At 32.8% G+C, this 14,022-nt stretch overlaps 2 protein-coding genes across 7 annotated transcripts in view; one reads left to right on the forward strand and one right to left on the reverse strand.

Moving 5' to 3' along the window:
• LOC105144409 (something that sticks like glue) overlaps window positions 1-12,299 on the forward strand; it is a 30,014-nt gene extending 17,715 nt beyond the window's left edge. For 5 of the 6 annotated variants that reach the window (XM_087410815.1, XM_087410816.1, XM_011053292.2 and 2 more), the window contains 3 exons: window positions 6,666-6,917; window positions 8,623-8,856; window positions 9,068-12,299. In XM_087410815.1, the coding sequence (XP_087266941.1) occupies window positions 6,666-6,917; window positions 8,623-8,856; window positions 9,068-11,591 (3,010 nt within the window). In that variant the 3' untranslated portion in view covers window positions 11,592-12,299. The remainder of the gene's footprint in view (window positions 1-6,665; window positions 6,918-8,622; window positions 8,857-9,067) is intronic. The other variant, XM_087410818.1, reaches the window with a different exon arrangement.
• Window positions 12,300-12,439: 140 nt separating this feature from the next.
• Window positions 12,440-13,684, reverse strand: LOC105144408 (centrosomal protein 20). Its single transcript, XM_011053291.2, has 3 exons — window positions 13,473-13,684; window positions 12,922-13,131; window positions 12,440-12,751 (listed from the first exon to the last, which is right to left on the reverse strand). The coding sequence occupies exons 1-3, from the start codon at window positions 13,498-13,500 to the stop codon at window positions 12,615-12,617; spliced, it is 375 nt and encodes a 124-aa protein (XP_011051593.1). The 5' UTR covers window positions 13,501-13,684; the 3' UTR covers window positions 12,440-12,614.
• Between the last annotated feature and the right edge of the window lie 338 nt (window positions 13,685-14,022).

Below are 14,022 nucleotides of genomic sequence, written 5' to 3' on the forward strand. Positions count from 1 at the left end.
GTATAGAAAATAATTGAAAAAAAGATATATTTTTTAAACACATGTATATACATATGTATATACATATATATTTATATTTACGTACAAATATATAGAATATGAATACATGTAATATGCGCATAAAGTATGTACGGATATATGTTTTTGCTATATATCAAATTTATGCAGCTTATATATTTATATTTTAATTTTTGCAAGAGTGATATATTGAATATTGTGTGTGAAATTATTGTGTTTGATTAACTCTTGTTTCATGATTCGATTGTACAAATTAATATATTTTTATCTATATGTATTGAGTTGGAGGAAAAATTCTGCAGTATTTTGTTAGCTCAAAACTATACAAGGTGATTCAAAATGAACATATTGTTCTTAAAATGTCATATTCTTGACTTAATTCTAAGACAATTTTTCCTTTGCCAAAATTTTATCCGAAGCATAGTTTTCAAATTACAAGAAGAAATAGCGTATCGCGGGTCGCGTATAGGAAACGGGCAGGAGCGGCGCTTACGGTTAGACGCGGACGGGGCGCACTGAAGGGCGCACATTGACCAAATGCATTCACACGTTTATAAAAACACGTTCCTTCTTCTTTCCCCTCCTTCTACCTTTCCCCTCTACTACTATCTCTTTGTCTTTCACATATTTAAATATGCTAATTTCATTAAATTATAAATTAGAATGATAAAATTAAAATGGATACTGAACCCTTTAAATATTGGATTGTATTTTAATTCATTGATAAAATTGTTAGAGAAATGTCGTAAAAGAGAGGACTTAAACAATAATTACGTGCGATAAGTATTATAAAATTATTGACGTACAATTATTTCTGTACGTCGAATTCTAAAAGCGTTTCATACAATTTAACGTACTGAAATACTTGTTAGATTCAATTGTATGTCAATAAGTGTTATAATACTTGTGGCACGCAATTATTGTCTAACTTCTCAATTTTACAAAAATTCCTTTAACAATTTTATCGATTATTTCGTACTTTGAGAAGTTTTATGAGAAATGCGATCATACTTTTTAGCATTCAAAGAGTTATGAATGCTTAAAACAAAAATATAAGCCAAGTACACTTTAAAAACTTATTATTATCTCAATTATAAAATTGTTATTACGTTGTAGATGTTCAATGATTTCATTTTGTTCTAGCTTCTTGAAACAATTGGAGGAATAAGTTTGGATGCACCGTAATAATGCTCGACATAACTGTTTAAACAAAGATATTATCTTTGTTAAAAATGATCAAAATTTAAATTTATAAAAGGGTTTGAAATCTTTACTTTTGAATAGTCATTAGATTTTTTTGAATTTATGTGAGTTTTGTAATTTGTATATATACGTAGAAAACTGAAGAGAGCTGAAAAAAAAAGGGAATTTTTCTTTTCACTTTGTGCGTTTGTCACGTGTCAAAAAATATTTGCGAAAATTTTCGACTATCTATATCATAAAAGTCTGGAGTTTTCCTTACAAAATCGTTTTTTAAACATTTCTACGATTTTTTGTTCTTGAGTTATTCGCGAGTTAAGTAAATAAAAAGGAGCATTCTGACTTTGACTGCTCATAACCATTAAAAATCATCGTACTGCAATTAAACAAACAGATTCTTAAAGCTGAAACGTTGCTCTATCGAATAGTATCATGTTAATTTTTTTAATATAAAATATATAGAAATTTGAGTTAAAAATGTGATATTACTATCCTTATAACCCCATTGCAAAAAAAAAGGACAGTAATATCATTTTTAACTCAAATGTGCATATATTCTATTTTTTTTTAATTGGCAATTACACTATTTGATAGAGCAACGTTTCAGCTTTCTAGAATCTATTTTATTAATTATGATACGATGATTTTTAATGGAGTTATGAGCAATCAAAATCAAATGCTCTTTTATTTAATCCGCGTGTAATTTGATAATAAAAAGTTGTAGGAACATTTTTTAAAAATAAACTTTTATGAAAAACTTTAAGCTTTCACGTCAAATACTCGAAAATTTCGAAACAAATATATTCTGTATATAATTTTTTGAGCTACAAAATAGCCGCAGGAACTTTTTCTCCAACTCAATATCTGTAATGTATGTAAATACTGAAGAGAAGACTGAAGAAAAAATGCGTTTTAGGCCTCTCATACTTAATACGCTTCTGAAAAGTAAAAAGTATAAGAAATTGTTACCTAATTAATTTATTTTTAAGACATTATTGACATTATATTTTGAACAATAATGAGATAATAAAGTATGTTAATGAGAGTATGATTTATGAGCACAATGAAGTTTTTACTCTATATAAAATTTTTTGTATTTTTTTATGTATTTAATTTTGTTATAAATCTGTTTGAGTACGAGCGTAGCATGGTAGACAGCGCGCGAATCTACCATGCTAGAGGGGATCCCCGAACTCGGGTTCGATCCCCGATAGATCAAGAAATTTTCATGCGCTTGTTGCTCCTTTTCGGTGGTCTGGCAAAAGTATCTATTGCTCAAGAGTATCTATTGCCAAGAAAACCTCTTGAACTGCCGTTTGAAACCGGCATTAAATCGTAAGTCCCGTATGTTGTGTACAACTTGCGTGCGCACACGTATGGCGCACATACGTACGAGAGGTAAGGTAACTGTCCTTATTAATGTGCCTTTTTTAGCCAATTTGCTTATTACTGAATTATTAAATATTATTAAATATTGTAGCTTCAATTTTACCTGCTTGCAATCAATATCGGTTTTTCAATTTTTTTTTTTCTTATATTAGGTGTTGGAATTAATTCGTAGCGTTTTACAAGTGATGGGAAGTACTTTCATTAATGTATTTTTTAATGCTCATGTGAAATAAATAACATTCTTTCATTAAAAACGCTACGAATTAATTCCAACACCTAATAATATTTCTTTAATCTAAAAAATATTAATATTTATTTATAATGATATAATAAAAATAAAAAAAACTGTTTTTATTTCTATTAGCAAATCTTCCAAACGGCAATGGCCCTATTAATGTGTCCCCAATTTATGTATCTATCCGCGTTTAACTCATTTTAACATATAGTTACCAAAACATGTAACTACAATAAATTTAAGCTAATTGTATTAAGTTAATATTACATATAAATCATTATTTCAATTATACTTATCTTAATTATATTTATTTCAATAATATACATTTGTAACAACGTTCTCAGCTTCAATACACATTAATAGGGACAAGCTTAAAATCTTGCGGTACGTATTAATGGATTTACATGAATCCCTTATATCTTCCTTAAAAGTATTTAAAATACTTTAATAGTTAAAAAATGAAATATTATCTTTGATATCATATATATTAATAATTTAATTTAACAACAAAAAATTTTTTCTTATTCGTGCTAGTTTTCTTTATGGCTTATTGAAATACAAAAGCATATTGGCTGCGTTCAGCAGAACACAACAATTTTGCAACCGTTTTATCATTCTCTACTGAACACAGCCATTAGGACCATTCCTCTTGATCTAAAAGCAAAACTCAATCAGCGTGAAGAATACTTCCAACAGTTGCAAAATAAACGTTCTGCTGAACACAGCCATTAATAAGGACACAGTTACCCTAGGCCTTGCACCGATTTTGGAATGTTGCGCCAATTATATTTCGAATTAAATAGATCTGTTTGTTTTTTATATCAAGATTAATAGCGAATTCGGCAGACCGCACTAATGCGCACTGAGTGCGAACTTTTTCAGTGCCATGCATTCTGTTTCAGTGCGTTAAGATTGTCATATTCGGCAAATGAAAACTGAGCTAGTGTAATGCTGAATTTATATTCGAACCAACCGAATGAACTGAACGAGTTTCAAGAAATATTGCACTGATGTTTCTGACAGTGCAATTTGGCATAGTACTAAAATGGTTCTGCACTCGCACCATGTCAAAGCAGCAGAGCGGAGTCAGTGCATGTATGCCGAATTCACCATAAGCTGTCGGTTTTTTTTGAATATACATGCGCCAATATCTATGCATACATCACACAGATACACATCCGCTCATACACAGATACGCTCATCCTTCTCTCATACAGCACACATACTCATACACCCATGCGCGCGCGCGCACACACACATACGCACATACACACACACACACACACACAAAACACAACACAATCACACACACACACACACACACACACACACACACACACAGAGAGAGAGAGAGAGAGAGAGAGTGTGTGTGTGTGTGTGTGTGTGTGTGTGTGTGTGTGTGTGTGTGTGTGTGTGTGTGTGTGTGTGTGTGTGTGTGTGTGTGTGTGTGTGTGTGTGAACACGTACTTTTCAATATTAATGTATGCTAATTGCGAATAGTATCTGCTATACACAAAAATTTTATTTAATTATTAAGATATATTGTAATAAGAGAAAATAACAATTTTAATATATTTATATAGCTATTTAAATATATTATACATATATATATGTATGTGTGTGTGTGTGTGTGTGTGTGTATGTGTGTGCGTGTGTGTACGTGTGTGTGTGTGTGTGTGTGTGTGTGTGTGTGTGTGTGTGTGTGTGTGTGTGTGTGTGTGTGTATTTGTACATGTTATATTTTATTACTTTTAGAATATACTTAAGTATAATGTAATATTGTCATAAAATTCCTTTATACATTACATTATTTCATTAACAGCGGTTTATTAAATTATGTGTGCATTTAATTATATACAATATTTGATATTTTATATCAGATCAAGTATGCATTAAATATACATAAGATTTATTTCTAGTTTAATGAGTTTACTGCATAAAAAATTATGTATATATATATATATATATATATATATATGTATATGTATGTATGTTTGTATATATATATGTATATATACACATACATATATGTATAATATATGTACATATGTATGTATAAGTCTTTTTATACAAATTAATCTCGATACCGCCGTATGTGCAATATAATGTTTTATTTAAGAATTGTATTGTAAAGTAAGAGCGTTTTTTGTTTATTTACTAAAATTACAATATTGTAAAATAATTAATGTAAAATGCATGTATGTAATTTACAGTGTTTTGTATATATACTTATATATATATATATATATATATATATATATATATATATTATATACATATAACATGCATATTGTGAAATGTAATTTAAAAGTGGAACAAGAAGAGAGAAGCAAGGAAGAATATCGAGGACCATCATGGAGAGAAGCAAGCCAGCTGATTGACACGTCTGCATGGTTTCTGAATCAGGTGAATTCAGGGCCAAATCAACATTTGTAATGAAAACAAAAGCTTATTTCCATTTATTTTCGATATCAGATTCGGGACTATTCATTGAAAATATATCATGTCATAATATAAACAAATCAAACATAAAGAATGACCGAAAAAAAGTAGTATTTTCGTCCATTTTTTGGGCCTTCAATTTTTGGACTGAATTGTATGCCAAATGATATTCTACAATTAGATATTAATTATAAGAAAGTTTCAAATTGAGATGACAATTGTTATCATAGCTGGAGGAGGAGGGAAGAGGAGGAGTCACGTATTATGAGGGGAGATCTGTGCAAAAATTTATTTTTTTTTTTTACATTCAAAATTGATTTACAAAATCATCAAAATAAGTGTGATTTAATTGATCTTGTCTTCATCGGCTGAATCAACTGCGATCTTGCTTTCATTAGCTGGATCGGAAGTGGCGCACTTGCATAATTCAATTGCACACACCATTCACATCGGTCGGTTTCTAGTAATTTTTAACTGCTTTACCAAGAGAGATTATATTATTTTAAATTAGCCAATTAGCGAATTGTGAGCAATTGATATACACTCGGCTAGATCAACTCTTTTAAAATATCGGATCTTTGATTTGCAGACCTATGATAATTCGAGAATGGATTTTTTCCATCCTTTCCTTTGATAATAATTGTCACCTCAACTTCAAACTTCTCTGTGATTAATGTCTCAATATAAAATAAAATTTAGCATACAGTTCAGTTCCAAAATCGAGAGTTCAGAAAACGGGCGATATTTTCGGTCACTCTTTCAAAAGGCTACAATCTGATAATTTCTTAATTTTTATATCTAATTTATATATAATTATTTGAATTTTCACTTAATTGTAGTCATGAAAATATATATTTTTCACCAGCTATTTTAAAGCAGCTCAAAGTTACAAATGTTGCTTTCTGTATTTCATGATTCTTTTAGTTAATAATTTTAACAAAGTATCGGCAAGAGGTAATTGTGATTACGTTCTTTCAGCTTGTATATGGAGATCAAAAAAGTGCAATAATTTTGTTAAAAAATTAACATATTTTTATCTTAATTATTTGAATTTTTATTAAATAGGTGTCTTCCATACACCACAGATGTGGCAAATAAACCTCGGAATTGACGGAAGAATGGAAGAAAATTTAAGGGACAAACTATTCTCTGAGTTTCTTTTTTCTCTAAGAGTATCTTAACACGATTAATTTTCTCGACTTTGACATTAAATAAAATCGTTACTAACAACTATTCTACGTAACGGCGTTCTTCGCGCGCTGTATTCTATAAAGACAATATATATTTTTAAAAAAAGGAAAAAAAAGAAGGCTTAAGGATATCTAATGTTTAGCAGGATGATACTAATGTATCAAGTACTGTACTGACCTTCTGTCAACAGATATTCCGGACCTCATCCGCCGCAGCGTTTTAACAGTCCTCTGAGGGATTCTTCATCACATAAACGATTCGATGACGTAGCACCGCCTGGTACCGAGGGCTACTACGATCTTTCGCCACCGGGTGTCGAACATTCCGAGAGACCATCGAGGGACGATCGCGAGAGGCAGCGCTCCCTGAGGGATCAAGAAGATCGGGAGCATTCGTCCAAGGATCGTGATAACGATGAACGTGATAGATTGAGGGACGAGAGGTAATACTGTTGGACATTGTATATGTCGAGTCTGAGATGATTATTCTTTAGTTAAAGAACATTAAGCTCTTTCTCTTGAATCAATATAAGAAAAATTCAAGGCTCACTCGAAATAAATAAAATGAAATTAATGATGCCTTTACAAACCGATACAGGATAACGGTGTATAAATAAATTTAGTCCTGTCTGTTCGAGAGTCAAGAATCGAATGATACAATAAATAAATGTTGATCTAATAAGAAACATTGAAGAGAGAAGTATCAAGTCATAATAAACAAAAATATGTAGGATCTAAACGCTTTGTGTCCGTTTTTAAATTCAACCCATGTGTCTATTTTTGTATGTGTATTATTTCCGATACATATAGTGTATCTGATTTTTCTGTAAAATTTTTCCTCATCAAAGATTCTAATGTTATCCCAATTAAAATTGCGTGACGTCTCCAATTTGTGTTCTATCACTGAACGCTGTGTCGTTTTTCGATTGATATGATTCTTGTGCTCGTTAATCCTTGTTTTTAAAGTTTTTTGCAAGTTTGTCCCATATTAGTCGCATTACATTTCATGCAATCAATTTTATAAACTACGTTAATGCGCGACAATGTAGGAAGCTTATTTCCTTCGGAATTTTAATAAACTTACTTAGCTTGTTGATATATGCCAATATATGCCAAATTAATAATATGATCTTTCTTAAAATTTTTTTTTATTTTCTCCGAAATCTTGGCTAAGAATGATACGGTAGAATACCTACGTTTAACTCTAACGTTTTTATTATCGTTGAAGTACAATAATTTGTATTCAAATTATTGGAATCTCTGTTAATCTGATCAAATTTTTTATGCAACCTTTTTCTGATAGTGTCAAAGATAATTTTAATGGATATCCATTATTTAATAGAATTTTTATAATTTTATCGAAGTTTTTGTTATGGAAATATCCTAGGATAAAAAAAGAATCTTGTCAACTAGATTCACTACTATCTTCATCTTCTCTAATATCGGAAATAATACAAAAATAGACACACGGATTGAATTTACAAACGGAAATGGAGCGTTTAGATACTACATATTTTTATTTATTATGACTTGGTGCCTTCCTTCTCTTCAATGCTTCTTGTTAGGTCAACATTTATTTATTGTATCATTCAAGTCTTAGCTCTCGAACAGATAGAATCTCAAATATATTCTATATATCTTTTACATATAAGTTTCTTTCATTAGTTTTTATTTAAATTTTATATAATTGATATACATATTGTTTCTTGTATAATAAATCTGCCAATTTGGTATCGATCTATCTATGGATTAATATATTTGAGGATGTTAACACAATAATAACTTATTAACAACAATTCATCGTTATGCGTGTTTATATTTTTGACTTTAGATTAAAGATATTGTAAGACTAATTAGCAATTAATCCGATAGCGTACTTACATCACATCTTTATTATTGTATATATATAATAATATTAGACAGTTGATTTTTTTATTATTAACGTACTGAAGAGGACCCGAACAAAAAGAGTGGAAACTTATATTATATTGTCATTGTATTAATGAATGAATTTATTTATATACACCGAATGAATTTATTTACACCGTTATCCGCTTTGTTCAATCATTTTACATTTCGTAAAAGAAATTATCGTGATCATATTACAAAGGATTATATTTGTAATGTATTGTATTTTGTGCTTCAAAGGGGTCGCGAACGTGAGGATCGTATACGCGAGAGGGATGACAGAGATCGCAGAATCATAAATAGAGATCGTGAGGATCGCGATAGGCAAATCCCATCTAGAGAACACGAAGATAGGATACGAGAGAAAGACGAACGCGACAGAAGAGAAAAGGAGAAAGAACGAGATGATAGACACATTCGCGATCGTCGAGATGATGACAGGCATATCGAGAAGAAAGATTATGACAAAGATCGGTATGTTCTGTATCAATCAAGTTAAAGAATCAAGTGAAATCAAATTAAAGTTATTCAGCACGTTAGCAAGAATCAATATGTATAATAAAAATTTTAACACACATTTGTTATTTAAAATTCTGTGCTAAAAAAAGATCAGTTAATTTACTAAAAAAAGCTTTCAGTTAATTTACTAATGTGAAATCATTTATATCTTTATCTATTATTGCAGTTATAGAGATGATCGAGATCGCCATCGGCAAGATGACAAGAATCGGTTGCGAGAGAAGGAGAGACGCGAACGCGAATACGAAACCGAGAAAGACAGAGATCGTCACGAACGATACGAGAGACGTTCGATGGAGCGGAAAAAGAGTAGGAAAAGCTTAAGTCCATACTCGCAGAAATCTAGGGGCGATCCTAAAGATTTGTCTCCAGAACGAAATGCGAAAAAGAAAGAAAAGGATCATGAGGAAAAAGTAGAAGAGAAGAAGAAAGAGAAAAAGATAAAAGAAAAGAAGAAAAAGAAAGATAGTGATGAGAAAGAGAAAAAGAAGAAGAAGAAGAAGGACAAGAAATCTAATCAGAAAGAAGTAGCGAAGGACGATTTGACGATTAAAACGACAGAGACGGACGATTTGCTAGTTGAGAGTAAAATAAGTAACGACACTTCGTCTTCACCGCCCGACAAAACCGACTCTATAAAGGTGTGTAACGAGGAAGACAATATACAGAACAGGATCGAATGTATTTCCAATCAAGTGTCTATCGCGCCGATCAAAGAAGAATTCGAGGATAAATCTCTGGCGATGAATCCGGAACCGCCGGAATTCAACGAATCCAGTCCTGGCAGTGGTCGATTAGATCGCACGGAATTTGGTACGAATCCACCGAATCCAAACTTCAAACCGATTCCAGAACTCAAGTCGGACATGAAACCGATCGATAGCCTCTACGGAGGATTGGATGACACTGAAATTAACACTGTGATCACGGAGAAGTATTCTTTACTTTCGGAACATTCGCAGACCGAGACGAAGGAAGCTACCATCATGCTGCCAACGGAAAAATCGCCGAAAAAAGACGAGTTTCTGGCACCGATACCCGAGTTGTCCAAGTGGGAAAGGGATGATACGATCGAAAAACCCGATGATGATGACGATGACGATGACAACGTGAGTGGATCGCCGACGGAGAAAATACCGAGAGAGGATGAGCCGAAATCGATCAAGATGGTTACATCGGAGGTACTGAAGCGTGCGGAGAACGCCATATTCCAAAAAGCAATTAATGCGATCCGACCGATCGAGATCAAGAAGATCAGCGAAAGCAGAAAGATACTGTATCAGAATCCCGAGCCTAAGGTACTGGAGACGGTGGAGTCCGCATCCAATCGAGAGCCACGAAAGAGCGTCAATGTGACGATCAACGTTGGTAGAAACGAGAGGAATGTCGAAATCACCGAGCCAGCAAAGAAAGCCAAGCTCGATCGTACCAAGTTCAAACCCGTACCAGAGACAGCCTACTCGCCGACTAGGCTGTCTGCGAAGGAGAGACTCGGCGAGAAGATCGAAGATGGCAAGGAAAGAAAGGTTAGTCCTATAAAGGGATTTCTGGAGAGGCGTGACGCCAAGAACGAGAATCAGTCGAGAAGTCGATCGCCTAGGAGAGAAAAGAGACTCTCTCCTCCGCTTTTAGAGCGGCGCCTAGAATCCTCTTCGTTGGGCTTAACTGCTACAAGCGGCGAACGAAAAGTGTTCTTGGAAGAGAGAAAACGTGATAACAAAGATAGAAGCGATCGACCAAAGGAAAGATCGGATTTTCGAGGTGACAGGCATGGAAGCGAGTTGAAATCCGACAGGGAGAATAGAATTGATTGCAGAATGGATTTTCGTTCCAATAGAAGCGACATCAAAGGAGAACGCGTGGATCGCGATAAGGAAAGAGATCGCGAACACAGAGGTAGGACACCCTCCTCGACTTGCATATTTAAAAGAACAGAAATAGCCAAGATCGGCCTGTTGAAGTCGAAGGATGACGAAGAAGAGAAAAAACGTGACAAGAAGTCTCGGGAGGAAAAGAAGAGAAAGAAGGAGCATCGCAGTAGGAGTAAATCCAAGGAGCATAAAAAGCGCAAAGAGAAGAAACACAAGAAGGATAAGGACAAAAATCAGGAAAAAAAGCAAAAGCATAAGGAGAGTGCACTCTCTAAAGACAAATCGGATGGTAACGAGACCACCAAAATTAGTTACGAGAATATTGAGCCGCCTTTAGCAGAATCGTTGAAGAAACAAAGGAAGAATCCGAGACTGGTGTCTGATCGCAAGCGCAGCATACTCGACGAGGCGAGTTTCGAACCCGACTACTCTGCTTCGGACTCGGAATCAGATGGTGAGGAAGGAAAACCGTCACCTGCGAAGAAATTGAAGCTTGACGAAACGGAAGTGGACAAAGAAATGGAGATCAAATCTTTGAAGAAACGATCCAAGTCAAGCAGTAGCGAGGACACTTCCAGCAGTTCCGACACTACGAGCTCCGATTCAGATAGCAGCGACGAGTCGCACAAGAAGAAAAGAAAGAAGCATAAAAAGCATAAAAAGAAGAAATCTGCGAAGAAGGACAGCAGTTCGGACTCGGATACTTACTCTGATTCGTCCGACAGCAGCAGCGACGAAGAGAAACACAAGAAGAAATCGAAAAAATCAAAGAGTAGAAGCAAGCAGTCAAGGAAGAAGAAGAAATCCAAGCACAAATGACATCACTAGACGTCTCTTTGATGTTCAATCAAAGAATCTTTACCTTATCTTATCTTACCTTACCTTAGAAAGAAACAATGAAGGAGGAAAAAAGGCCAGAACTTTTTTTTTCATATAGTACTTTTAAATATCATGGCAATCGTGATAATAATTATTATTTCGTACTCATTGCTATAGCTCAAGGCGTAAACAAGTTTTTTTTTTAATACACGTCATTTAGCAGTAGAATACTATTGAATGATTTATTGGTACAAATGGTAAAAGGTAAACATTGAACAGGCAAAACAAATTAACGTGATTTAACGAGTAGAAAAAAGCAAAAGCTGGAAATTGAGAATACCTACAATAGTTAAACTGTTCTAACGTAAAAAAAAAGAGGAAAAGAATAACATGATATAGCCTTTGCATAATTGTCATGTTCCGACTTGATATATTAAAAATAATTACTGCTATGTAAGTTTATTATAATAAGCCATGTATACATTGTAGCCGATATAATTTTGTGGCAATTTTGTCAAGAAGCGGTAAGTCTTTAAACAACTTACAATTATATAATGAATATAAAAGAGCAATTTTAAGATCTCTACTATCTATATACATATATATTTCTTTCCCTCCCTCTTTCACCATTATATTGTACTTTCATAATTTAATGTCAATATGTAAGAAAAATCACGAAAAATAAAATGATAAAATTCTTTTAACATATTCTTGTGTCTCACATGAACATATAGAAATAAAAAAAAAGATGACCGCGTTCATCGTGCTATATGTTACATTATGTAATACAGCTTTGTTATTATTAACAAAGAGTTACCATGTGTTACAGATGGGATTTAAGTACTGTGTTTGGTTTTTATTATTTATTGTAATAAATATAATCTGTATATATCTAAGCTTGTGCATGTTTTTATGTTTGTACATATAAAATAAGTGTGAGATTTGTAACATATAAATATATAGGAAATGAATAAATAGTAATTAAAAATCGCAATTGAATACATGCTCGTGTAGATCTTATAATTAGGTATTTTTTAAATTGGTAAATGTTTGTACAAGACCACACAACAGCGGTAAATTTTTGCTCTTTCCGCTATCTTTTACTCCTAAACCTTGTGCCAGAAGTTTACGATCCAAGCAATGTTTCGGAAGATCGCATTCTGAAATAACATCTTTTATTCAATTATATTACTTTATCCACACATGAGATTTCGTTCAAGAAAAAAAATGTATTATCTCACACTTTATATAGTCCATTACATTCAAGTTAATATAATGATTATATCAGTGAATATGTGTGTGTATATATTCATTCCATAAAATAATGCACCTGCGATAAATACAGTGGAGCTGTATTTATAACCCATCCAATCCAGATATTCTCGGACAAGTTCATTGAGAAAAACAATATCGTGTGAAGGTTTGATAGTATTTGATTTGTTTTCCTTGCTAGAATAATCGAGCAATTTTATTACTTCTGTACGCATTTCTGCTTTCATTCGATCAAGATTTCCATCGGTCTTTAGGGATTCTCGTACAGCTACAAATATAAGTAAGTTTTTTATATCTAGTAAAGTATAAAGTAAGTTTTTATATCTCATATACTTTTATATCTCAGATACACAATGAATGCTGATAAGAAAATCTTTAATTAGATATCATATTATGATATAATAAATGGATAGAAAGTATGTAAGCGATAAAAGAATGAAAAAATAAAAATATTTTCTATACAAAATAGTACAAAGTATTATTGCTCGAATCATATAGTTTACGAAACGTGTCGAAATATAAAGATGATAAATTTATACATGTCAATAATTCCGTAATTTTCTTCATTGTAAAATATTTATAAATATACAATAATTTACATGATTATACCATTTATCAAATCTTTTTCTGTTGCCATTTCACGTTTGTCTCATTCAATATTTTTCGGAAATCCAAAATCTAAACAAGCTATAAGAACACATTTACGGTTTAAAACTTTTGACTGCTTTTGACAATTCTTTTCTTGCCGGACCATGCATCAACCGATAAAGACTCGAGTGGCCAATAACTTGACCAATTACACTCGAGAATTCCAATCGTGAATGGTTGTGTTCTCAAAGTTGTGTCGAAAACTGTCTTTTTAGTTACAAGGTTGATAGCACTGTAACTAATGCCGGTCTACAACAGTTTACAATGACTTCTGCTACACGGCACGCTTAAATCCGATCTCCACGATGCTAGAATCGGTCCAAGATCTCGAACAGAAAAAATTAACAAATCATATTTGAACAATTTGATCACATGATCATTGCAATTGATCAATTCTTTCTTTATCAGAGGCGTCGGACCGAATTCTAGCGTCATGGACACAAGGGTGCATTCGTTTGTGGATAACGCATCCTTTGCTTTCTTATCTGCTGGTGACATGACCTAAATTTAC

Source organism: Acromyrmex echinatior, chromosome 10 (genome assembly GCF_024713525.1).
Source record: "Acromyrmex echinatior isolate Ae372 chromosome 10, ASM2471352v2, whole genome shotgun sequence".
NCBI lineage: Eukaryota > Metazoa > Arthropoda > Insecta > Hymenoptera > Formicidae > Acromyrmex > Acromyrmex echinatior.